Genomic DNA, 25836 nt, shown 5'->3' with positions numbered 1-25836 from the left:
TTGAGGTGAAATCAGTCCCTATATGGGTAATAATTTATAGGGTTCCACTCCATATATGGGATAATGAGGAATTATGACTGATTTCTATCTATTCAGGAAAACCTCTTCTTGCAGATGATTGTACCATCAATCAAAGCAGGTTCGCTTGTGCAAGCGTATGTATTGAAATAGATTTGGATTTTTCATATCCTGATGACATACCTCTGTTGATTGATGGAAAGTTTTCCTTTGAACTCCCAGTTGAGTATCAGTGGAAGCCACCTAAGTGTGATGCTTGTAGGGTCTTTGGTCACTCTACAAAGTCTTGCGGTAAGAAAAAGAAGACTAAATGAACACCTAAGAAAGTATTAAAGCCATATGTATCTGGAGGTATTGGGGAGAGTGAGAAAACTATTAGCTCTGAGAATGCAAGCCCAACTCAGGGATCATGGATAAGAATGAGAGTACTGATAATAAGAATGATAACATAGAGTCAACAGAAACATTACTCAATGGTGGTAGTGAAGATATTGATGCATGGGTTGGAGATGTTTCTACTACGAAAAATGACGCATCCAATGGTGTGGTGGTAGAAGTGAACTGTCATATCAATGGCAGTCCCAAGTCAAATGCTAGTGCAGATAATAACTCCCCCCCAGTAGCATCCATCCCAAGAGAAACGAGTAAGGATCATAATTTTGGTGCAGTTAGTAATACTCCTTTGGCTCATGAAGTGCCTACAAAATCCAAAGATCAGATTGTTGGTGTTATAATAAATGCAATGGCAGAGAAAATAAGTGAGTTAGCAATTACGACTCAAGACTCTTCGCAAGGGAGTGGACAGATGTAATAGGTAAGAAAAATAACATTTGCAAGAACGGATCCCCTAAAAGTAACCCTTTCATGGTGTATAGTGACTTTACATCTGAAAGCAGATTCCCTATTCACTAAACCAAGGAGTTTTCTCCTAAGAAGAGTGTTTCCAATGTCACTCAAGATGGTAGAGAGAGAAAGGAGATGTAGCAAAAAATATACCAAGGAGCGGAGTTGAAAGGTTATAGTTGAAGATGGCTCGGAAGAGGAAGAAAATGTTTCTCGTTTGGATGGGTTCTCCACTCTCAAAGAAAAATCTGGCAAACGAACTCAACGTGAACTTGTAAGGCTGAAATGTGAAATTTTGAAGAGCACTGGCCAGAAAAGTCTAGGGAGATGACCGAAAACCCATTCTAGAAAACTTTAGACTTGTACAGTACTAGACTTGTGCTTGTTCTTGTCTGCTGGGAATCCTAGGATCTTAAGACTCTACTTGTGTTTGTCGTTACAGTTTATTGCTATTTTGCTTGTTGTTTTTCTTATTTGTAATGTGGAGTGGTTTTGTGTCACCTGGTAGGCTTGGAAACCTACAATAATACACTGCAAGTGCACAACGTCTAACTAGTAGACAATGGAAAGTACAGGTCGTTCCCACGAGGAGTGTGAAATACTCTACCAACTAATACCAAAAATTAACTAAACAACAAGATAATGTTTTAAGGATTTTTAGAAATTCAGAACAAAATGAAATGATAAATAATTTAAAGATAAATAAAATGAGCGTGGGTTATTAGGGTTTTAGGTTTCAACCAATTAATTATGCAAATTCTACTATTAGTTAAAAATAAATTCCATGCATTTTCAAATATTGTTTCTCCGCTATAGTTTTCTTCGCTTCATCGATAGCGAGTCTAAAGCATTACCTACAATCCTAAAGCATATCACGTCAAGGGATTTAACCAAAGAACACCATATCAATTGAAAAGCATAAATAATCAATGAAATCACATGAACAATAAAATACCAAGCTATATGAAGAAAAACTACTAGTCAATCAAATCATTATTGAGCATATAAATATATAGTTTACACAATTTTTTGGTTTCTACCTAAACCCTAACATAACACTAGCTAGAAATGGCTTTCTCAAAATCCATAAACATATTAAAATTAAACTCTAGCTAATGAAAAATGAAGAATCGAAAACAAAACTTCAAAACCTTTCCTTTGTTGCGGCACTGTGGCCGGGTGCCCCCCATTTTCATTTTGAAACAACACATAAATATAGCCCACAGATGAATTCACGTCGTCGCCACATCACCTCCCAATAGAAGTCTGCTACATGTCATGAAATACAATTTCCCCAATAATATTGTGCCGCGTGTCATAATATGACGAAACATTGTAAAGTATCAGAGAATCTCCACTTTCCATAGTATATGAAACCACCAAGGAAATGAATTAAATTCATTTAAAAAGCATGATATTTTCCTGCATGTGTTGGGCCTACCTTAACTGTATTTGCACAAACGACGTCATTTGGTCTCAAACATTCCTTCAGATTATTTATATATATATAGCAAGAGAACTTATGTAAGGACAAGATATGTTAATCTTTCCTTTTTCTTCATTTTCACTTCATTTGCACTTGGTCATGGAGGTGATATTCTTCCATTCTTATGCTAACAATAATAAAGTCACTCTTGACCAATCTTAAGTGGCATTACTGTGCTGACGTCGACTCGCTTCAGCATGCATTAATTGAAGAGAAAATTAAAACTTGTCTGCCCATTGTGACCTCGGCTGTGAAATAATTCTATGTTCCTGATATATATGGAGATACCAGGCCAACATAATAAGTGCTGCTGATATATATAAATACCAGGCCAACATAATAAGTGCTGCTGATATATAGAAATACCAGGCCAACATATTTGATCATTATGGTTGCTGATACATGGAAATACCAGGCCAACCCCATTTCATCATTGTGGTTGTTGATACATGGAAATACCAGGCCAACCACGCTTCATCATTGTGATTACTGATATATGGAAATACCAGGCCAACCACATTTCATCATCGTGGTTGATGATATATGGAAATATCAGGCCAACCACATTTTGCAATTTTCGTCGCAAACACCATTAAGTCTCACATTTTGCTGTTTATTCGCTGGATGATCGAATTCACTTGTACTTTCTACAAAAGCACTAAAATAGTATTAGCAACTAAAATATTGTATCCTAGCTAATATAAATATGGGTATAAAATGTAGCATTTACATGCTTATCAACACCCCCACACTTATATTTTGCTAGTCCTCGAGCAAAACAGAGATATTATGCAATAATTATTTTTTTCTTTAAAGAAAAATCCTAACAAAAGCGCCACTCCCCAACACTTAAACATTACATTGTCCTCAATGTAATTGAGGTCATCCAACATAGAAATTAAGGTGGGAAATTCTAAAACATATATGCAAAAACTAAAGAACAAAAATAAAAGATAGAGTGCAGGGAACAAACCAGTTGTTGAACGGGACCAAGAGGACGATTTGGATGCGTTTTTACAAGAGTCTTCTGGAGAGGAATCAAGTGAATGTCAATATACTCGCTTTTTAGTATTTTACTTCATGAATATTTTGTTATCTAAGCCTTAGACATTTTACTGTTTTCGTTCTTTGGTTAAGGATTGAGATGGATGGATTTTTATAACTTTGCATTTACGAATTAATGTTAGTCTTTCAATATGGTTAATCTAAGAAAAATGAGGAAAAAAAAAACATCATTGTTTTTTTCAGGCATTTTCGGCTAGGTCGTTGCTTCACAAAACCTAGCTGAAAATGCCTATAAATGTTGAAAAATAAACTTTCATAGCCGTAAAATTGAAAACGGTTAGAAACTTCCAGCCGTAAAATGCACCACGGTTAGGAAACCCGTCCGTGGCTTGTTCACGGTTGGGAAAAACCTAGCCGTGTTAATATCACGGTTAGGTCTTATATCCGTAAATTTATTTACGTCTTGGTCGACCTAGATACATCCTAGCCTTTATGTGGGAAACGGTTCGGAAACCCATCCGTGAAAGTTTACGGTTGGGACATTCCTAGTCATATAGTACTATGATAAACCAAAACAAAAGGGCTCCTAGAAACGGTTACATATCCAAGCCGTAATTTCCAGCACTGACAGGAATCCCAGCCGTTTTTCTGGTTAAAAGTAAAAAATCAGGATTACGGCCAGGAATCTGACAGACCACCAAATCTGCAGGTCATACAGAATCACGGCTTGGTATGCCTAGCATTTCCCAGCCGTAATGCTCTATAATTTTACTTGTACCACTTCAAATCGGCTAGTTTTTTGAATTTTGAAAAATATATTCGTTTGAAGACTAATCTATAGAAGGTTCTAGTTGTTCAACCACCTATTTAAACTTGAAATAACTTGTTCTCCATATAACCACCCATTCCAAATCAAAATCACACCTACAAGCTCTAGTAAAACTCCTATAAACTCAATGCAATGTACTCAAAGGATAAACCCGACTTTACTTTGGATGAAGACTTATCTCTTTGCCAAAATTTTGTGCTATGGTATCCAAAGAAGGGAGAAGAACGAAGGAATGGTGGTGTACCAAGTCAATCTTATTTGAAAAAGATTTTTGAAAATTTTTGTAGTCAAACAGGCAACACTAACAACCGCGATGGGATCGAATTGTATCTTCGATTATCAAACATACACAAAAAAGTGGAAGAATATATGGCTTTACTCGTATGTGCAAGCAACTTCGACTTAGAGGTGAGACTGATGAAGAAGTCAGAGCTCAAGCTAACAAGGAATGGAGAAAATGGAAAGGTTATAATTTCAACTCCGAAGCTCAAATGACCATCATCAAAGATCTCTTGATACATCGGAAGGGATGTTATTAAAACCAACTTTGTAATGGCGATATATTAAGCATGTGATAAGTTTTATTGTGGTCTAGTTAATGAAAGTAGTAATTATCAATCGTATTAAGAATTCATGTTGAATCAAAAAAATTCTCAACTTTCAAATCTAATTACGGCCGGGAATGTTTTGTAAACCCAGCCGTTTTGCAGACTCAGGTTATTCAGTGAAGAATAACGACCAGAAGTTCGTAAATTCCTGTCCGTTTTCCATAATCATGGCTGGGAGTTCCTGATTTCCCAACCGTTTTGTGTTGTTACGTTTGGGAATTTCTAATATCCCAACCGTTGTGTTGATTTTCGGCCGGGTCGACAAGTTTACCCAGCCGTTACTGCTGAAAATTCCAGATTTTTTTTCAGATTTTCGACGGATTTGAACTGATAAAATTGATGTTGGGAGTTGATTATAAAGTTATCTTGAATTTTGTGATGAAGGGTCTCGTCATTTGTCTTCAAAATTTGTCAAAAAAAATTCACCAAAATCACCATTTTTCCTTCTTCAACACTCAAAAAAATCAAGTTTAGATTTACAAAAAATTAATGTTTGGATTACTCTAATCGATTCACTAAAACTGATTAGTTAGCTTAATCAATTTAATTAGCACTAATCAAATTAAGGGTAGATTAGAATTAGAGACAATTATAGATAAGGGGTCATATAGGTTGTTATTTCATGACCCCAAAAAGCCCCCAAAAACCCACCCTTCGTTATTTATTTTTCTTGTAAGATTTTAAGAAAGTGTAGGCATTATCCACTACTAAAAGACAAACTCATCGTAATTATCATTGATTCGCCTTACCCATCACCTTCGACAATCAAAGTCTACATTGACTAATGACTATGAGCAGATAGCCAGAGCGCATAGTTTTAACTGATGATAGTGAACTATAATAATGAACTACTATTGTGACTTCATTCTTAATAATGAAGTACTTTTATGAGTTCATTCTACAAAACAAATTGCTAGCATATATGAGTTCATTATACGAGATGAACTGCTAGAAGTCGAATGAACTAGTATGTTCTAAAAGGTTAACCTTCTAAAATAGTGTTCATTTTTGGATATGAACTACTATTATACCGAAAAAATTAAAATTTTGAAACATAGTATAATGGGTACTCGTTGTGCAGATCTCTACGAGACCTTTTCGAATATTAAAAATTTATTAATTTTCGACTTATATTTTGAGAGATATTTCATTTTAAGATTTTTATTTATTAATGTTAATAAAAATTCAATGGGCATATGGGATGTGCACATCTCATTCTAATGAAGACGCGTGCTTGGCTCTTTAAAGGAAATGGCTTTGTACTAGTGTAAAAATTCTTTGAGTGTTATAGATATTATGATGTGAGCTATTCCTGGAAGTTGAGCATTTATTATGAATGTCTTTGCGTGACCAATTATTTGAACTACTAAAGACAAAACCCATAAATGTTATGTAGATGGGTAGAAAGGAATAACGAAGGTTACATGGGTTGGTCATGCAAATGTTGAGTTGCATAGATCGTACCAGATGTTCAAGGTTAATTGATAATTAAGTTATGGTATGTGGTGGGGATATTCAAATATGGCATAATGCAGGCGCCAGACGTGTAAACCATGGTGAACCGTAGTGCCTCGTAACAGGTGCTGCCATCTTTGACTCTGCAAAAAAAAAAGGATTATTAAAGCTACACTTACGACCATGCAGGTAGATGACTAACTAAAATATCTCTTAATGACAATGTCGTGAAAATCTAATAGATAAGAAGTGTTTAGATACAGATTGAGGATGAAGAATTAACGAAGAGTAATGACGAAAGTTGAAAATTTTGTGTCTGAAATTGAATAGGAGTGGTCTGCCAAGGGACGAGACGTTTAACCAAGTGCCTTATATGGATATCTATGGTTAATCTACCCACTCTATAAATGGGAGAAAGGTGGATAATTACACCATTAACACTAATTACATCCAAAAAGGAAAGAAAGTTTATAGAGATTAAAATTTTCAGGAATTATTGAGCCAGGGAATAATACAGAGATCGAAAATATGGTTGAACGGCCAATTGTTTCACTCAAATTAAAGAATGCAAAAAGAGCAGTTGTATCATAATCGAGAAGTGAGATTGAGATATTGATACCAATTGTGAATCAGGTGTTAGAGGGAAGAAATCTCAAGAGGATTTTAAGCTTCAACGAATTGAAACAATAAGGAGCTTCGGTTGTGGGTGAGAAAGAGCGATGCAAGAGGTGCAAGAAAATCAAGGTAGAGGCAAGAAAGACATGTGGTCGCAAGATTTATTAGAGGATCGAGAACGAGAAATGCAACAGAGAGTTATAGTGAAGAAAAGAAACAAGAAGGTGTTGATGTAATTGAAGGTGAAGAAAGTAGTAATGAATCATCATCTGATCCAGAAGAGGAAGCACGGGAGATAGAGATACATAAGCGTATTGATGACATGATATACCGATGTTATCTCGCAGATAAAAGAATGCCCAGGATATTTTTGCTCTTACCATGTCAGGACATCTGAATGTGGACTCTGACAGTGGGGAAATCCCTGGATTAGATGTTGATGATAATCCAGTTGCAAGGAAAGTGATTCAGAATGATATGGATGAAGATGATGAGGAGACAGAATAAGATGGTGAAGAGGATAAGGACAAAGGCTATGTGTACTGCTACTTTTTCCAGCAACAAAAGTGGCGGTGACTTTTACTATGAGGAGGATGAATTCGGTAGCGACAATGATGGTGATCAGTTTTGATCATCTGGAGAGCATCAGAAGAACCCTTAGAGGAGGAATCTTGGAGATTAAGTTCGTATAGATTTCTTGTGCTTCTTCGTGAAAAGTTGCAGGGGTTCCATTGGTTCTTATTATTGCTTAGGTTGAGGGAGGTAATTAGTCTTTCATTATCCGTCATCTTTTGAAGCTATGTAAGGCTTGTTGATTTTTTTTGAAGTGGGTTTTTTGAGAAAGACGAGTAACAAAAAGCTGATTGGATATTGTTGGCGATGGTTGGCCGGAAGTTTGTGTGTGTGATGGTAGTGTTTTTAATGGTTATGGTGTAAATATAACTTGGCATATTGTGTCCGTAGGATCTGAAGTTTCAGTGCTTTTGGTAAGCTTTTTTGGGAATGCTAATCTTGGGTAGTTTTTTTCAGTCGAAATTGAAGTAAGTGTCTGATTTTTTGCTTGAACTGGACTGTATGTAAAAAGAAATATTTTGTTAACGAGATTGCAGTTGTTGTTGCTAGGGTTATTTTGATGGTTTATTTTAAAATATGGAAAAAATGAAAGATAGGATTAACAAATGGCTGATTAAACTATTGATGAGCTGAATTTAAGATGAGTTGATAACCTGGAAAACAAAATTCAAAAAAGGAATAACAAAAACATGCTTATGCCAGGATGACTAGGAAGGGCTGAAGTTAATATCACCTTTAGGCTAGGAGATCCTCTATACCTAAAAACACTTTGTCCCTCTATCTCCACCTGTCAAATAATGACACATGTCCATCACTCTAACATAATATAACTCGTCGTCAACTCCATGAACTTGTTCCATAAATATAAACCAAACAAACTTTTCTTCGGCCTTTCAAGAACAAAATCTTCCTTGCAAAGTTCGTTAAACCCTGTAAATGTTCCTTAGAATTACCAATGGTGCTTCCATATATTTATACCAGAACTCCCTACAAGGTCTAATTTATTTTTTAAGCAATTAAAACCATAACCAAAACACATGGAAGAACCACGATTCATCAACTGAGTCGGTCCAAAAAAAATCAGATTAATTTTCTAGATAAACTTGAATTAAGAGCTATTACTTTTTCTAGTTTGATTTGATTTTATTGTGGAAAAAGATCATCTCTCTGTTGATTTTACTAACTTACATAAATTCCTCGCTGTTGATTTTCTACATTTATCTGATACATTTGATAATCATTGTCAAATTAATTAATTGATTGAGGACTTTCACAAAAATCTAAGGTCGCAGATAAGAAATTGGGCTTGCTTGTGTTAGAGAAAATACAACGATGCTTCTTGATTTAAATGTTAAGAAATACTGTAAAATATTAAGTAACTGAAATAACTCCGCTAAGACCAATTAGGAGACTTCAAGATTTATTTCCGGTTATTTTCAAGGTGGCCAAGGCGAAAGACGCGTTAATAGAAGATATGATTGTGAACAATAGATGGAATTGTGATTTCAGGAGGGATTTGAATGCAAATGAGAGGCTAGAGTGGGACTTGCTTAGACGTGACTGCCCCGTTCCGGAATTGGTGGAAGTTGAGGATGAAGTGAATATTATGGAGAATTTTAGTGCTAAGACGTGCTACGAGGTTTTGACAGGTAACTATCCACCCTGAAATTTTGATTCTCATTTATCGAAGAGTTATATTCCAAACAAGGGAAGCTTCATCCTTTGGGCAAGTTTTCATGATTCCCTCCCTACTAGAGACATGTTTGTTCATCGTGGCATAAGCATTCAAAGCGATTTGTGTGTTTTTTGCAATGATGAAAAAGAAACTTCTGATCATATGTTTTTATGTTGTCCGTATTCTTTTGCGATATGGGATTATTTTATCAAGGCTTTTGAGATTTCATGGCCGATGCCAAGAACTCTGTTACAATTGTTTGAAGCTTGGTATACCAATGTGCTAAATGGAAGGGGAAAGGAGGTATGAAAGATTATTCACTATGCTATTTGTAGGATATTATGAAAGGAGCGAAATGGGAGAGTCTTTGGTGGTCGCCAGAAAAGTATTGCGGAGAATATTGATCTTGTTAAGCAACTTGTTGTCTTATGGTCTTGTGACACAGGTTCTTTTAAATTTGTTCCTCCTAATCTCATTTGGAGCAATTGGGAAACTCTCATGAGGGAGTGATTTGCTTTGTAATTTGTTTTTCTCTTTTACTTTTTTACTATGGAAATTTCTGAGGAATCCAAGTTTGGTCCTCTTTCTTTCAGAAAACCGTCATTAAAATTGTATATATAGGTAACCCAAATGACAAAATCTACGCTTAAGATTAATAATTTAGATTGAATTTAAATTTTTCACATTTTACGTAGGACTGAAGTAACCTTAATTGGTTATGAATTATTAATATAAACATTTAAAAAAAAATCACGTCAGTAAAATTTCTTACCATATTTTTCTCCAATTAAGTCGGCAAATTACGGTAAGTTAGTTATTTAAGGTAGGCAGCGACGGTAAAAGGTCAAATAGATCTGAAATTCCAGATTCTTAACTAATTGATGAGTTATATATTACGTAGGAATCCTAACGATCAGTAGAGAAACTAAAGAGTTCCGAAGCAATAAATTTGCTTTTCATTCAAGTGACCACGTGAAGTAATTGGTATGGTAAGGTCAGATCCTACTACAAAAATGGGAGACAAATAGGATTGGCTCTTAGCCCAATTGAGGAACAGAAGCATACCGATTTGTGTATGCTTTATGTTTTGTTGCTCCTAACATGTGAACTTAGTCTTGGTATGATGGTATCCAAGATGAGGAATCGATTATTTGATTATTTTTTTCTTTTGGAGAGGAATTATTTAATTCTTTATTATTATTGTTATTCATATTTGATTAAGACTTTTTTTTTTTTTGATAAACAATCAGACCATATTTCGTTCAATCCAAAAAGGTGATTACATGATTGTTTACAAGAAAAAGAACATCAAAATACAAAAAGATTAAAACCCAAGTACAAATAAAGATACCAATTACATGTAATTCGCGAAGAGAATGAACAAAATACCGCAAAGGTACCTAATTTTTGTATGAAAAGTAGAGAAAAAAGATGGTATAATCTGGAAACAATTCCGACCATTTTCAATGTTTGTCTTCTATAACAAGAGATGCTCCAAAAAGAAAGGAGTGCTTAGCCCTTAATCTTGTATATATGAACGAAAAACCCGGATGCCCTAAATCCTTTTTGTTGGGGATGAACTCAAAGCGATGCCGTGTTGAATCTTCGATGTTCTCGGATATAGAATAACATGTCATGAACCAACCAACAAAGATTGAACAAATCACCATCAAAGTGAAGAAATAATCGCTCTCAAAGCGAAAAAAGAGTCGTCCAAAAATGACCAAATTTGAGTAAGAAAGATGAAAGGATTTTTGTTTTTTGTTGGAAGGGAAGAGAAAGGAAAGAAGAAAGAGAAAGTATATTTGATTTGACTTAATTGATTATTCATTGGGAGTTTCGCACGAGTAACATCACACAAAATACGGAAACGATTTACATCTTGCGGGCCATCCCGATGAGAGAGTGTGTGAGAGAGAGGGGGTGGGTCCCACACTTAATCAACCCCTGCTAAACCGCCGGGTCATAAAAAACCTGAAATTTTCTCTTTTACGGGACACATCGCGGGATCCGGCCCGCGGTGAGTCTATCATTTCCGCACAAAATATACAATTGATGGGAAATTGTCGGAGCTGAGCAAAAATGGCAGTTGGAAATACAATTTAACTGATGGGAAGAGATGCATACAAGGAAACATGGTTTTCACCCTTGAATGGATTCATTTTCATATGTATTTTTAGTAGAAAATTTTCATTTCGCATGAGTTTTAGGTGAAAGTGCTTCTTTTGGTGTGAAAAATTATGTTTCCACAAATTATATTCCTTGTGATAAATTAGTGTTTCACCCGTTTTTGAGTGAAAATTTTATTTTATTTATCCCTATTTCATGCGATAAATGCTCTTTTCAAGTTTTCTGTGAAATTTGCTTTTTTCATTGAATTACTAAGTTAAGACTAGAAAAAATGTAGAAAAATGTAAAAATGTAGAAAAAATGTCGAAGTTATCACCGGATCAATCTATGATAATCATAATTTTCACTTAACACTCAGATGTATCAGTCATGATAATCGAAATTATCATCGGATTTTTCTAAGCCAAAACCGAAAAATAGAGAACCAAACAAATTACATGTATCAAAAATCATGCAAAGCATATGAACGACATGAGTATCAAACAAATCTAAGAACTTGTAAGGAAGGGACGTGGAATGTTAAAGGGTGGACGTGGAATGTTTAGCTTTATTTTAGGAATTTTCCTAATGATGTAGACTTTTGACTTTACGGTTAGTTAATTTCCTAAATATTTGGACATTTGAATTTATCATAATGGTAACGTTTTATTAATTTAAAACACAAAATAAACGTCCTATAAAAAAAGATAATTACTAGTATAATAAAAGATCTATAGTAAAATTAGTAGTTCTAAAATTAATTTTGGGTTTCTAATATAGGGTTTCTAGTATATAAAAATTGCAAAATTAGGGTAGCCATATTTTCCCCTTTTTTTAATATAACATTTTAAGGAAAAAAAAGTAAATCAATACGTGGCGTCTCATGATACGCAGGGACAGGCGGTTTATAGGTACAGAGGATCTGCCCCCTTGAAATGACTGTGAAGCAGTCCATGACAGTATTTGATAGTATTTCTAAAAAGTTTTTTCTGAAAACAATCAAAACGCCATCCGAGTCACACCCCGATTCACTGAAAAGAAAGAAACGGCAGAAGAAAACGTTTTCTTTTCTTCTCCTTTTTTTTTCCCTCCAGCGAAGTGGGTAGTGGTGGAAGAGGAGAAGCATTATTCCTTTTACTGCGGAACTCAAAGTTTCCGAAGAAACAATCAAATTTAGTTTTCTTCAATCGATGCCTGCACCATCTCTATTCCCCGTCTTATCCAGTCTCCAGAATTTGAAACATTTTTCTTGTTTCTCTGCTGTAAAACCCAAATGGAACACAAACCGCAGTCTCATTATAACAAACCCAATTCTCTTAATCATGGAATCATGCAATTCAATGTACGAACTAAAACAAATCCAAGCTTATATGACTCGAAATGGTTTAATTGCTCATCTTTTTCCTGTAAGTCGACTTCTATCCTTCTGTGCTCTCTCTGATTCTGGAAATATTAATCATGCCCATCTTCTTTTTTCTCAAATTTCAAAACCCAATATTTACATTTACAATACAATGATTAAGGGTTACTCTAAATCTCAGTTACCCAGATTGTCATTCTTGTTGTTCCGTTTTCTGGTAAGAGAAGGAATCGAAATGGATAATCGAACTTTTGTTTTCACACTCAAGGTTTGTGAGCAGTTTCTGAGATTTTCTCAAGGTGAAGAGGTACATTGTCAAGTTTATAAACTGGGTTTTGCTTTCGACGTGTTAGTTTTGAATGGGTTGATTCATTTCTATATGAAATCCGGGTCTTTGGTTTTAGCACGGTATTTGTTCGATACAAGTTTTATAAAAGATGTCGTTACTTGGACGACTATGATCGATGGGTATGTGCAGAAGAATTCTCCTCATGAGGCTACGAAGCTATTTTATTCTATGTTATTGACCAATGTTGAACCTAATGAGGTTACTATGATTACGATACTCTCAGCTTGCTCCCTGATGGGGAATTTGAGCTTGGGAAGATCGATTCATGGGTATATTGAGAAGAATAATGTTAAACGTACTCTCAATTTGGTTAATGCATCAGTGGATATGTATGTTAAATGTGGCTGCTTAACGACTGCAAGAGAAGTTTTTAATAAAATGGAAGCTAAAGATGTCTTCTCCTGGACTAGTATGATCAATGGCTATGCCAAAGATGGAAATTTAATCTTGGCAAGAAAGTTTTTTGATGACATGCCTGAAAGGAATGTCGTATCTTGGAATGCTATGATTGCAGGTTATTCGCAAAATAATCAATCCAAAGAAGCATTGAAACTTTTCCTTCAGATGAAGGAGAAGGGTGTTGAGCCTATAGAGGCAACACTTGTTTGTGTACTCTCTGCCTGTGCTCAATTAGGTTGCTTAGATTTTGCTCGATGGATATACAAATATTACATTGGTCTCAAGAAAATTCTGTTTAGTGTTACTTTGACTAATGCATTCATAGACATGTATGCTAAATGTGGTAATCTCAATGAGGCTGCAAAGCTTTTCAACAGTACAACAAAGAAGGATTTGGTGTCTTGGAATTCCATGATCATGGCTTATGCAACTCATGGATATGCTGAGGAGTCCCTAAATCGTTTTGAGGAGATGAAGAGAGATGGACTTTGGCCTGACGATATCACATTTGTGGGCGTATTGTCAGCATGTTGCCATGGTGGGTTGGTCAACCAAGGTCGTTGTTATTTTGAGAACATGAGAGAAGTATTTAGGATAGAGCCAAAAGCAGAGCACTATGTGTGCATGATTGATCTACTTGGTCGAGTTGGGAATTTGAAAGAGGCCTATGAGCTGATAAAGATAATGCCTATGAAACCAGATGAAGCTGCTTGGGGTGCACTACTCAATGCATGTAGAATGCACAAAAGTATGGAGTTAGGTAAATTTGCTGCAGGTAAACTTCTAGATTTGAATCCCAAGGATAGTGGAGTTTATGTGCTTCTGGCAAACATGTGCGCTGCTGGAAGAAGATGGGAGGATGTAAGGATGGTTAGAAGAATGATGAGATCCCAGGGGATTAAAAAAACTCCAGGGTGTAGCTCAATAGAAGTTGAAGGGGAGTCACATGAGTTTGTGGTTGCAGATAAATCACATCCTCGATATCAGGAGATTTATCAACTATTAGATGATATTTTCTTTCTATTGAAGTTAGAAGGTTATATACCAGAAACATCACAATCTATGAGCTTACATGAGGCTGGTGATGCAGTCATGACTTAACAGTTATCTGCTAAAGGGAAATTGTATTTTCGTTAAGCAACCTTGTTATCGCAAGTGACAGAGGCAAGACCTATATGAAGCAATGTAACAGTGCATGCTTCACTAGATACAGTGAGGATAAGACATAGCTCAGCGAAAGAAAGTGAGAAACCTACCGAAGCAGGTTGCAGAGGATTGGCCGTCTGCTGGCGTGGAGGATGATAACACGATGTGACCAGGTGAAAACAAAACCGTGGAAATATGTTGTCCTTTATATTTTGCTGGTCTCATAGTGGTAAGTTAGGTGTTTTTTTTTTCCTTAGACACAAGTGGCATAGCTTATGTAGAATTATTAACCATCCTTTAGGAAAGTGTCTAATTTGCCAACATATATATACAGGGCATCACCGAAAAACAGATGACAAGGACTAGGTTGGCTTCACATGACACAGGGAGATGAAAATGCACAATCTCTCTGATGCCTAGGAAGCTCATCAAAGGAATCCAAGGCAGGTTAATTTGTCTCTCGATACCATCATATCAAAGGAAGTAAGAATCCACCTACTTATAACATGATTGATCTAAAGCGGGTATACAAATTTTTATATGATGCAGGAAAGTGCAGGGGTTGAATGAGAGAGAGAGAACAACACTATTTCCTGTACAAGCAAATCAAGGAAGCGACTGAGCCTTAAATATTCATTTGTTTGTCTTCTATCCAAAGGTATTTGATTTTGTTATTGCCAAAAACATTTAAAAGTAACTTGGGGAACTATTGTACCAGTGATGAGAGTACCCATTTTCACTCTTGAATCAATCAGACACAGTCAACTGGTCTAGGAAGGACTAAATAGAATCAAGTGCTTGTCCTTCACACTTTAAAAAGGAACGTATCTATGTATAGTTTTATTGAACTAAACCCATGCTATTCCATTTACTTAAATTAGTGATAGATGATATGTCTGAATCCTCAATAAAGGGTTTGTTTCAACTAGACCAGTAACGAACTAGATTGATTTTTGTCTGTGACTAATTTTAAATTAGACTCTCTAGATATCCAGGTATATTGATCTAAGTTCTCCGAAAGAACCAGTACATAAATGATTGGTTAATATGATTTACTCGGATAAATGAAAAAAGTATGAAATTTAATCTGTAGCACTATGTCTATTTACTTGGTTAAGTTAGAAAACAAATGAACTTTCATTTACAACTACTGCTACTACTTCCTCTTCAAAGTTATAACACCATTAATAGAAAGCTGAATAATATAACCTGAAAACTTTTCACATTGTATTGTGTGTGCTCAGAAATACATCACTAAAAGTCTAAAAGCAAACACAGATTTCAATAGATATAGTAATTAAACTGACAGTTTTCTAAGAATGCTGCCACTCCCTCCTAAAACAGATTATTATATACTTAATCATCATCACCATCATTTTTAACCACAGGTTTTTTGTTCTGCTAGTTCAGGAGACTGAGTGTGTTGAGGGAGTTGATGGTTTTCGGCCTTGGGCTTTGTTGGGTTGGCAGTGGATTCACATACTTGCAGTTGGGGCAAGATGGTGATGACTTGCAGAGCATGACAAGAAGATGACATTTCAAACAAGCAACAGCAAACATAGTATTACTGGTCGATGAGTTTTGCTTCTTCGAACCGTCAAGCATCTCAGTGCTACTGCTGCTGCTTCCATCTGAACTTGTAAGTGTTGACATGTTTAATTTGAGGTCTAAGTTCTGTTCTGTAGGACAATTCCAACTTTTCTTCAAAGTTTTTCTGTTGATATAATACATTCTCCCGGACTACAACAAAAACCCAAAGAAAGTGTTATTAGAAAACTTGTTGATTGTTCTGATAAATGCAAACATAGAACTACTATAAAGACCCAGTTTCACTCTTAGTTTCATCTAATGAATTACAATTTAGTAACAAAAGCTATTAAATAGGTGGAGTAAGATAATATACTTACTTGAAGATCAAGACATTGTTCCCAATCTAATGGTAGTGGATCTTTAAGTTGAAGTTCGAGACTAGTTTGAGTGAAACTAGGTTCTTTTTTCACATCATCCCAATAATATTTTCTCTTCTTGGATGAATCAATTTCTGATTCAGAAGAGGAACAATTCATAGTCTGAGTAGAAGGAGCTAAAGAAAGTTCAGTATCATCCATAACCCTCCAAAGCTGCTGGTTTTTCTTCATCTTGTTTTCCTTCAAGTATAAGTCTTGTGCTTGCTGCTTCATTTCCATCTTCTTTGTTCCCTCTATAGGTTTACCCAAAAGCTGTATGGGAACACAATGGAAGAAATTTGTTTTTAGGTAGAGGGAGAGAGAGGGGGGGAGTTTTTATGGGGACATAGAGATGGGATTTGATGTTCTTCTTCACATAGTCACATGTAATAAAAGATGGAATACACAGACATAAACACAACTCTTATTGATGATTTTTGAAATTTGTCATGCAAGAGAGGACGTTAATACTTAAAGAGGAGTGAGAGAAAGAGAGTAGAGTAGAGGGTTATTTAATGGTGTATTTCAATCAAAACCCACCACCATTAAAATGCGTTCAGGTCAAGCATTCATGGCAAGCAAAAGTAGATAGGGTTTAAATTAATGCTCTCAACACCAATTCTTCAAAGATCATCTGTACATCCATATTAATTATAATACTCATTAAATATCAATAATTATAACCCCTCACCCTCACGTCAATAAAATCTAACTCTTCCTACTTACTAATACTATATACTGCAGTTTCTGGTGTTTTTAATTTCTTGGTAACTCATAAAAGTCCAGTAATATCTACCGTGTAGTGCAATCTTAATATGTTACAGCTGCTGTTTGATTCCTTCAGAGAGGTTTCAGGCCTGTTTGGAGTCGATGTTTCTGTGAGAATGATTCTACTCATCCATCATGTCTATCATTCTCGCCAAAAATCAACGCATCTGGTACTTGCGGCAAATAGCTGTGTCACAAAATAACTCTTTGCCTTGACTTATAAGGAATATAATAGTGGACTATATTTGTAGGCTGTTGGATAACCTTAAGTGAGTGGTTGTAGGAAACTGAAATCGAACGATTCCCTTCACTGGTTAAGGGGATCCAAGGGTTAGATTGTCTGCAAACAAGTTACAGCCTGTGCAGTAGCACGACTCGTCGTTACACTTATTGATTTGGTCCCCTCTTGCATACACATACTAATTGATTGTGGCCCTTCTTTGGGGAATGCACTCATAAGGGATGGAATCAGCTTAATTTGATTCCATATGGAGCTGCATTGTGAATTCATGACAGAAGCCAACAACTGTTGGCAATGATCTTTAAAATGTAGTGGGTCTTTTTCTTTAGGTTGAATTTCAGTTCCCTACCCGATATCGGAGACAGTGACTTTAAGAGCTTTGTCCTGTCATATCTATGCTCAATCTTAAGGTTACAACGAGGAAGTAGAAAGGTATGAATTGGTCTGGAAGAAATTTATAACAACAAAGTAATAAATTTATTCTGTAATGGGGGTACACAATTCCTTATGAACAATTGATAAATACGAAAACAAAGTAAGTGTTAGGAGGATAGAGACTATTTAAAATCCTCAATGTATTTGACAAGGTCGTCAAACTTGGCCCCTGTGACTTCTTTTACAACCTCGTTGTTCTTGAAGATCTTGAACGTTGGGACCACCTTTATACCAAGCTCCTTTGCTAATGGCTGCAAACATTAAAAACACACGTCTAATTTAGGAGACAAAAGGGTAGAGAGGGATGGAATAAACTGAAATTAGAGGGGCACTTATTGACATACCCTGTTTTCATTGTTGCAATCAAGCTTCATAAAGACGACCTCTAGATACTTCTCAGCTAGTTTAGCGAATTTCGGAGCCATAACCTTACAAGGGCCACACCTTCAGTAGTTGAAAAGAGAAACACGAAGACATTAGAAGCGAAAGAATAATTCCTTCCACTGAGCAATTTTAGACCATAACGAGAAGTGTAGCATTAGCAAATAACAAGTTTCTGTTAGAAGATTCCCTATGTGCTAAGCAATATTCCGAACAACAATAGTACTTTGTTCTCATTCTATCACCCATACCAGTTCTAGAAAACAGAATTTCACCATGGCGCCTATGCTAGTTTAATCTTGATAACTATTTGGGATTGAAACTGACACTAATTCAGGATGACAGCTACTTCTGCATTAAGGCAAGTGAATTGGAAAATAACATGTGCAAGAAAAATCAGAATTCATCCAAGTGTTCTATAGAATTGATTAGTCACTTTTGAAGAGAAAATTAGATCAGATTTGGTAAAACTACCCAAGAGAAAAATATCTCATCCTACATCCGTCAGAGAGATGAGGCCAATGTGACTGCGTTGGGCGCGTTTGAGTAAAAGTGTTAGTTGAAGCAACATCTGACATCCAAATCCAAATCTACCACAACGTTTGGTCTGTAACAGAAGTATCTCTAGGAAACTGCACGAGTCAAACAGAACACAAGGACTCCAGAAGAACTACCAACGGAAACTATTTGCCAGTCTAGTAAGATTAGAACCTTAACTTTGTGCCACTCATGCTGCATCTGTTAGGTACTGAAATCAGTGCATTTGACCGACAGAAGCTTGATGATGCTTTCACTATCATGAATCTTCCTAAGGGTTGAAACTGTATGGGAGAGCTAAGTTTGATATTGAACCGAAAATTTGTTTGATTTTGTATTTTAATTGTTCTTGTTCTTGTTCTTCTAACTTCTAAAATATATAATGTTGTAATAGTTATGCTTAACCCATTGGGACCTCAGCAACTGAAGCTTAATTATGCATATAAGGTTATACTTTCTACTCTGGGTAGTGTAAATTGAGAGTGATATTCCTAAAATAAAAAACAATTAAGCATCATAATTTCTCCGCAGATAATTTAATTTAAAGAAAATGAATGCAGAAAAAGAAATGTTTTGGAGGGAGAGATTTACTAGTACCATTGAGTGTACATATCAAGAACAACAATCTTATCTTCAGCGGTAGCACCTTTAACAAGTGGCCAGAAAGTATCCTTATCAACCTCAGTAACTTGACCAACAACAGGACTTGCTATGTCTAAACTCGATTGTACAGTAAAAACTCTAGCCCCTCTTCTGTTCTCAGAATTCCTCAAGGATACACTTTTAAAGACCTTAGAAATTCTTTGGCCTCCAGTGGAAAATTTCAAATGATCTGCTACAACTACTGACTGAGATACTGACCTTGAACTACCACCGCTGCTCGGAGTCGACAACATCGATGAAGACGATAATGAAACTTGAAGTGCCATGCCTTTGGGGAACAAAGTCAGTGTCTCTCTCTCTCTAGAAGTGCAATCTTTGATGTATGGAGAATGCTGTATTTTTTTTCTTTTCTTTTCTGGTGAGAGCTGTGAGAAATGCAGAAGAAGAAATGGTGAATGTTTTAATTGATCAAAAGTACACAAGTAGCCCTGAATATTCCCTATGCGTTAGTACAAACTGAGGTACTTTTGGTCATTTAACAGAGATTTTTGACGTGGAATGAATAATTGGTAATTTTAATTTCTGTCCACAAATATTGGATTCTCACAAGAAACTATATTATCGCCAGAAATGCCCGATTTTATTTGTTTTTTTAAAATTGATATTTGTTTTCTTTCTATTTTGGTGAAAATTTCTATTGGCCAAGAAAATGTTCAGATTGAGCGCTCATTGAAATATGCTATAAGCTCGTCTATGGCTGACATCACTGATTCGGTGGTAGTTAACTTGATGACAATATTTGGTTTTATCAGTGAGACAGGTGGCACGGATGACTGGACACTTTGGGTTAGATAGGTACCAGGAAATCTAGCCTTTGCACTGAGGTCGGAAGAAGCATTTCTTATTAATGCTAGCTAGACATGTGTATCCAGCTACCACAAGCACTTACCACCCAACGAAACCACCAGCAAAGTTTTCTTTTACTGCACCCGACAAGATCAACTCTGCCATCTTAGCAGAACATTTGATTCTCAACGTGTTGGCTTGTTTTGAGAAGGATAAAAGACTGATAGAAAATGAGTCGGGAACTCGTGATCATTTCTAGTTCTTGGTTTATGCTTGTGCACATTTCTACATGGATTCTTTAATCTTTTTAATTGGAAAACTCATCCAGAACAGTAGTTGGCAGGAAAAATAAACGGTTGAAAATACATTGGTCAAATTACTAATGGGATTTTAGTACTAGTGTTGACATGACCGATTGATAAATTAAAATATATATATATATATATATATATATATATATATTGTTAAAATATCGAAATTAAGAAATATATTGTTAATCACCATCATTTATCATAAACATCATGAAACAAATACAAAAACCCATGCATGAACAAGGTTAGTAATTATCAGCTAAAGACTAGTTTAGAGAATCCATGCAAGGAATAGATGAGAAGAGCTCAAGAGGATTTAGGTTGTTCTCGTTATTGTCCCAACTGCATCCCTTGATAATGGTTGTAGCTTTACTATTATTTCCATCCCAACCAATTTGTGTTACATGCTTAACATCTGTTGGAAATCCTATTTCCATATCCATCTTTATGTCATCATCTTCTTTGTACGCTAAAAACAATAAAAAAAAAAACCAAACCAAGAAAAGATAATAAATTAGACGGAACACACACAAATAACCTTAAAACATATTGGCATTATAGGATTACCAAACAACTGAGACAAGTTCTTGAAGTTCTTTATCAATTTGTAGAAGCTCAAGGAGATATTTGGTTTAGCGTGAGTAGAGTTCTTTGTATTTACTTCTTCTCTATCTGTGCTACTCTCATCTTCTTTTTCTGATTGTTCACGTTCAAGTTTTGATTTCTTAGGATCATCCACCACAGCTACACTAGACTGAGAAACACAACCGATGGAGAAAGGAAGGATCACTAGTCTTTCGATGCGACTTCTCATCCTTACTATGGACGTACTACACAAGAACACCAAAACTAGAAAACAAAATAGTAATTGTTTTCAATTTTTAAGGAGAAATGAAATGGTTAATGGCATAGCATTAGAAAAATTTGGAAGACAAAGTTTCTTGTTTATATATTTGACTGCTCAACGGTTTAAGCTTTGCTAACAAGATTTGATGATTTGATTTGATATTACAAGTTGGTTGAGAAATCTAAAAAGAGACAGAGATACCTAATCTTGGTTGTTGGACACTTATAGCTTACACACACCTCACTTTAATCTCACTCTACTCTACTCTTTGTTTCTCTTGCAGATGAAGTTTCATTTCCTTGGTAGCCCAAATTCATTTCTTCTCTATTAAACTTGCTTTTCTTGTACGACTTTTCTTTTGTTTTTTGGTTGGAATCCTGAAGACATGTGTTTAGACTTAAAAATTATGAGTTTTAAGTTTAAAATTTGACATAACAGGGGATTATCAAAAAGAGGAAAAGGTATAATGGCAATGATTCTCTCACAAAAACGTTTTTCAAGTTTCTCAATTGCTGCAGAAGAATACATGACAGCTCAAGCCGTGTTACACAACAGTGAAAACCCAAGCAGTATCCTGAACAATCAAAAAGGTGAATTATACAATTTAAGTTGTTTGAGAAGTTCTAAAACCATCAAAAACCAAGTTTACTGCTAAACAGCGGCCGCATTGTTAGAAAGTTGTGATGGAGATCCAAGGCCAAGCATTTCATCAAATGTGAATGTGGTAGAATCAGCAGTAGCCTCCTTGTTTTCAATTTCCTCATAATTGTCATTATGGTAATCTGAAAGCTCTTCAAGCTTCTCTAGATTAATTGCAAAGCTATCTCGCATTTCGGGGTCATTATAAGAAGCCATCATCTTCGAATTCATCCTCACGTACACTAAATCATTTAAGACATCCTCAGGTAGCTTGTTTAGCTTCTTTGTCTTTGCAGCTTCAAATGCACTCCAATTTCGTGCTAAACCCGAAGAAGCACATGGCTGGCTCAAAATGCGGATAGCAACTTTACGTAGCAAGGGAACTTCTCCGCCGTTATATTCCCACCAGACACCTACACAATGTGTAAAAGTTAGCTTACAAATCCAGTACATAGCAAATAATAAAACAAATCAACCTTAACAGCCAATGGACCTACGTGGATGAGCCTTCTTCATCATTAACACTGAGAGCGTGTTAAACAGCTTTGAACTTTTGCCATTGTAAAGCAACAATTGTGCAGCAAAATCGCCCATCTCTTTTGTGCCAAGTAAGTTCTCTGCAACGTAATTCATGCCATCTCTAACATTAGCCAGCTCATATTTGATTTTCCCATCATACATTAAAGAAGGATTGAGAAATGCAGCTGCTGCGTGTATCTTATGAAGTTTTGTTCCCTGCCATTTTGTAAACATTTCCCATAGCTCAAAGTATTTCCTGGGATCAGTAGTAAACCGTCGCTTGAGCTCCACGCTTGCTTTTTCTATCGACTCATATAAGTAACCAGCAGTTGATCCCTCACCTTCAACCAAATACAGTACTTTTCTAAGAGGCTCGAAAACTGATATTACATCCTTGAGTCCTCCCCAAAAGGTTTCACTTTGAATTGTTCGAGTAACACTGTCTCCAACTTCAGTTTTGCTGAAACTCAGATCTATCCACTCCCGAGAGACAACGGTCAAGTGTAAATTTGCTTCAACTTCTGCAATAGATTGTAGCATCATATAGTGGGAAGAAAATCTGGTTCTACAGGGTTTTTTTAACTCCTTCTCACCAGTGTGTGACCTCATTAACCTTAAAACCTCAGGGTACTTGTACATGTAATCCACTATTATCTTGGCATCATCGACAATGTTATGTATCCATTCAACTCCTTCGTAAAAATCTTCCAACAGAACTTGAATATCACTGGCAGCACATTGTGTTCTGTAGATATGAGGATATCTCCTTGTAACCCAATCATCTTCAAAAGCATGACGTGTAGCATTATTTGCGATTATCTGCACCACATTACCTGGTCCGATTTCATCTATAACAGGCATAATGATAGGAGACATAACCATAGCTCCAACAAATGCATCTCCTTTCCTTGGTGCAGATATTTCAACAGATTTTAAGAAAACAGCCCCCTTTGGAGAATAAGCAACTACATTGATGAAAGAGCAATCTCTCGAATCAGTCCAAATGTCTGCCATTAAAGTACATCCTGTGAGAGGCCAAGACTCCTTTACTGTATTGACATACTCCTCAACATCGCTCCTTGCATCTCTCACCAAATTTGTACAAAGATTCATATAGGTTGGCAACGAGTAACTAGTACCACATTCAGCAACTGCCTTCATCATTGAAACAAATGACGGTGACTGGATAACATCGAAGGGAATGTTATTCATTACAAAGGCTTGAGCTACCAGTTTATCCACTTGCAGTTTACCCATATCCTTATTGCAAGAAGCTACTATAGAAGTTTGTTGTACATCAGTAGAAGCACCAGGACAAGAAGTAACATTGACTAACGATAAATCAACTGCATTTCCCTCCCCGTTTGCTGAATACGATACACTTTTCCTTTTCTTGTAAGGGAAATCTTTACCACGAACAGCAATGAAAGCCAAAGCTTGGACATCATCTGGCACGGAATTACAAATGGCAATATCTCTCCCTGGTTGTCTAGACAAATGAGATTTGACCCGTGCAATTCCCCCAGGATAATCTTTATGACAAAATTTGCAGCGAAAACGCCCTTTTAATTCCTCTGCATACTCCCAGAAACTATCTTTTCGTCTTACCATTCTACCTTCTCCTACATGCAACCAAAACATTATCCCTTTAACATGAATATTAAACCAACAGAACCACAGGGTCCATATCACCAAGCAAAGAGTACAGCTCAGTGCGCAATTTATCACAGAACCTTTATTAAGCTAGCATTAAAAGTAAAACCTTAGAATAAGAGGCAAAAGAGAAACCCTAAAACAAGAACCTCAAAATTGAAGCTCAATATAGAGAGATACATATAGTACACAAAGATCCCAATAATTCATGAAGAGAAAAAAAATTTACCTGAATTTGAAAAGTAAGGAAATGAATTATACAATATGGCGGAAATTAACAATCATGCGGTACTTTAATTAAGGAAGATGAGATGTCGCCGTACAACGGGGAAGCCGGTAATAATGATCGGAGAATGCAAAGAGAGAACAGACAGGTGAAGATTGTGGCCGAACTTTTGTTATCATTCGGCGATGGAAATCTGAAAGTTTTGTTTTTTAAGTTTTAGGGTTATAGATCTTCGAGAAAGACGTCCCGTTCTTTACAAAAAAAAAAGAAAGTATGAAATGCGATTTTTATTTATGCGAATCCAACGGCCACAGATTGATTCTAAGTTTCTTTTTCCTTTTTTTTTTTGGATTTTTGTTAGAGGGAGAGCAAAATATGATGCAAAACTAGTTATAAAAACCCAAGGTAACCAAACTTGTGGTACAAAACCCCATTCAAATATTGGGATCCATCGAAACTCTATCTTAAACAAAATGGATACAAAATCCCAAATTTTTAAAAATTGATACAAAAACCCCAAATTTCAAAATTGGTTTCATCACATTTTATGAGGAAACCAAAATTGGTTTCATCAAATTCTTTGGGATTTTTGTGTTACTTTTCTTTTGATAGGATTTTTGTGTTACTTTTATTTTGATAGATTTTGTGTGGATGGATAGTGACACCTTTGGGGTTATAACTCGCGGAGGACAACAAAAATCGTAGTCTGACTTACTAACTAGGACAAACTCGATATATTTTTCAAACTCGGTCTTAAATATCCTTATAAACCACATGTAATTTTCACACGGTTTAAACAATTAAGTTATTCTCTTCTATTTTCGTGTGAGCAATCATGAACCCTAGAAATTCCAGTTTACATTTTAAAAAAATCCAATGTCTCAAACGTAGAAATTACAACAGAACATATATGCAATGGTATTAACAAGTCTCAAGTTCCAATTTATATCTTCATCGAAATGTTTTACAGCACATAGATCATCCAAAATACAAACCTTAAAAGAGTGTCAAGAACTTAAAATAACCACAAGAAGGCTTATAAACCTAAAATTTTAATATCTAAAACTTAAACGTAAAAACTTAAAGAGCAGGAGCACCAGCATCAGCAGAACCACCAGGAGCAGCAACACCATCACCACCATCAGCACCATCAGGAGCAGCAGCTTGTGCTTGAGCCATTTGTTCCCACATACCTTCCATTTCTGCATGGAGCTCCCTCTCAGATAAAATCATGTTTCTCCTCATCCTAGTGAACCTCATGACCTCATAAAGCTCCTCCAATGCAAGTTTGTCAATCAATGCAATGGCTTGTTCAAGATGGGTCTCACGCCCATAAGCAAACTTATAGAGGCTCCTTTCTGGCACTCTTTGTGGTGTCCTAACAATGTCCTCCAAGGTTAGCTCTCGAGAGTAA

The 25836-nt window shown here is 35.9% G+C and overlaps 5 protein-coding genes across 6 annotated transcripts; 1 reads left to right on the top strand and 4 right to left on the bottom strand.

The window, feature by feature from the left end:
• The first annotated feature begins 12342 nt into the window (after positions 1-12342).
• Positions 12343-14914, top strand: LOC113335037 (pentatricopeptide repeat-containing protein At2g22410, mitochondrial-like). 2 transcript variants are annotated; one of them, XM_026581253.1, is made up of 2 exons: positions 12343-14699; positions 14805-14914. In XM_026581253.1, exon 1 carries the CDS (start codon positions 12407-12409, stop codon positions 14423-14425), a length of 2019 nt encoding a protein of 672 aa, XP_026437038.1. In that variant the 5' UTR covers positions 12343-12406; the 3' UTR covers positions 14426-14699; positions 14805-14914. The 2 variants fall into 2 exon arrangements, with proteins under 2 accessions (XP_026437038.1, XP_026437037.1); XM_026581252.1 differs by having other exon boundaries at positions 12343-14643; positions 14805-14913.
• Positions 14915-15588: 674 nt separating this feature from the next.
• LOC113334497 lies at positions 15589-17338 on the bottom strand. The gene is made up of 2 exons (XM_026580732.1): positions 16378-17338; positions 15589-16210 (listed from the first exon to the last, which is right to left on the bottom strand). Exons 1-2 carry the CDS (start codon positions 16654-16656, stop codon positions 15872-15874), a joined length of 618 nt encoding a protein of 205 aa, XP_026436517.1. The 5' UTR covers positions 16657-17338; the 3' UTR covers positions 15589-15871.
• A 517-nt stretch (positions 17339-17855) lies between these two features.
• On the bottom strand, positions 17856-19820 carry LOC113334349 (thioredoxin F1, chloroplastic-like). The gene is made up of 3 exons (XM_026580626.1): positions 19376-19820; positions 18205-18304; positions 17856-18111 (listed from the first exon to the last, which is right to left on the bottom strand). The coding sequence occupies exons 1-3, from the start codon at positions 19705-19707 to the stop codon at positions 17983-17985; spliced, it is 561 nt and encodes a 186-aa protein (XP_026436411.1). The 5' UTR covers positions 19708-19820; the 3' UTR covers positions 17856-17982.
• An 895-nt stretch (positions 19821-20715) lies between these two features.
• Positions 20716-21438, bottom strand: LOC113334363 (CRIB domain-containing protein RIC4-like). Its single transcript, XM_026580636.1, has 2 exons — positions 21106-21438; positions 20716-21007 (listed from the first exon to the last, which is right to left on the bottom strand). Exons 1-2 carry the CDS (start codon positions 21350-21352, stop codon positions 20805-20807), a joined length of 450 nt encoding a protein of 149 aa, XP_026436421.1. The 5' UTR covers positions 21353-21438; the 3' UTR covers positions 20716-20804.
• Positions 21439-21866: 428 nt separating this feature from the next.
• Positions 21867-24663, bottom strand: LOC113334883. The gene is made up of 3 exons (XM_026581104.1): positions 24426-24663; positions 22522-24165; positions 21867-22437 (listed from the first exon to the last, which is right to left on the bottom strand). The coding sequence occupies exons 2-3, from the start codon at positions 24152-24154 to the stop codon at positions 22037-22039; spliced, it is 2034 nt and encodes a 677-aa protein (XP_026436889.1). The 5' UTR covers positions 24155-24165; positions 24426-24663; the 3' UTR covers positions 21867-22036.
• Between the last annotated feature and the right edge of the window lie 1173 nt (positions 24664-25836).

Source organism: Papaver somniferum, unplaced genomic scaffold (assembly GCF_003573695.1).
Source record: "Papaver somniferum cultivar HN1 unplaced genomic scaffold, ASM357369v1 unplaced-scaffold_137, whole genome shotgun sequence".
NCBI classification, from domain to species: domain Eukaryota; kingdom Viridiplantae; phylum Streptophyta; class Magnoliopsida; order Ranunculales; family Papaveraceae; genus Papaver; species Papaver somniferum.
The sequence above is the reverse complement of the archived record's forward strand: the minus strand, read 5'-3'. Positions and strand labels throughout refer to the sequence as shown.

Bases quoted from the DNA above. Each gene is read 5' to 3' on its own strand.
- LOC113334363 (XM_026580636.1), bottom strand. From the start codon at position 21,352: ATGAGAAGTCGCATCGAAAGACTAGTGATCCTTCCTTTCTCCATCGGT. The intron at 21,008-21,105 runs GTAATCCTATAA...TATTGTTTTTAG, and splicing joins GAACTTGTCTCAGTTGTTTG to CGTACAAAGAAGATGATGAC.
- LOC113335037 (XM_026581253.1), top strand. From the start codon at position 12,407: ATGCCTGCACCATCTCTATTCCCCGTCTTATCCAGTCTCCAGAATTTG.
- LOC113334349 (XM_026580626.1), bottom strand. From the start codon at position 19,707: ATGGCACTTCAAGTTTCATTATCGTCTTCATCGATGTTGTCGACTCCG. The intron at 18,305-19,375 runs GTACTAGTAAAT...CAACTACTGAAG, and splicing joins CTTGATATGTACACTCAATG to GTGTGGCCCTTGTAAGGTTA. The intron at 18,112-18,204 runs GTATGTCAATAA...TAATGTTTGCAG, and splicing joins ATTGCAACAATGAAAACAGG to CCATTAGCAAAGGAGCTTGG.
- LOC113334497 (XM_026580732.1), bottom strand. From the start codon at position 16,656: ATGGAAATGAAGCAGCAAGCACAAGACTTATACTTGAAGGAAAACAAG. The intron at 16,211-16,377 runs GTAAGTATATTA...TTTTTGTTGTAG, and splicing joins AACAATGTCTTGATCTTCAA to TCCGGGAGAATGTATTATAT.
- LOC113334883 (XM_026581104.1), bottom strand. From the start codon at position 24,154: ATGGTAAGACGAAAAGATAGTTTCTGGGAGTATGCAGAGGAATTAAAA. The intron at 22,438-22,521 runs GTAGGTCCATTG...CACATTGTGTAG, and splicing joins GATGAAGAAGGCTCATCCAC to GTGTCTGGTGGGAATATAAC.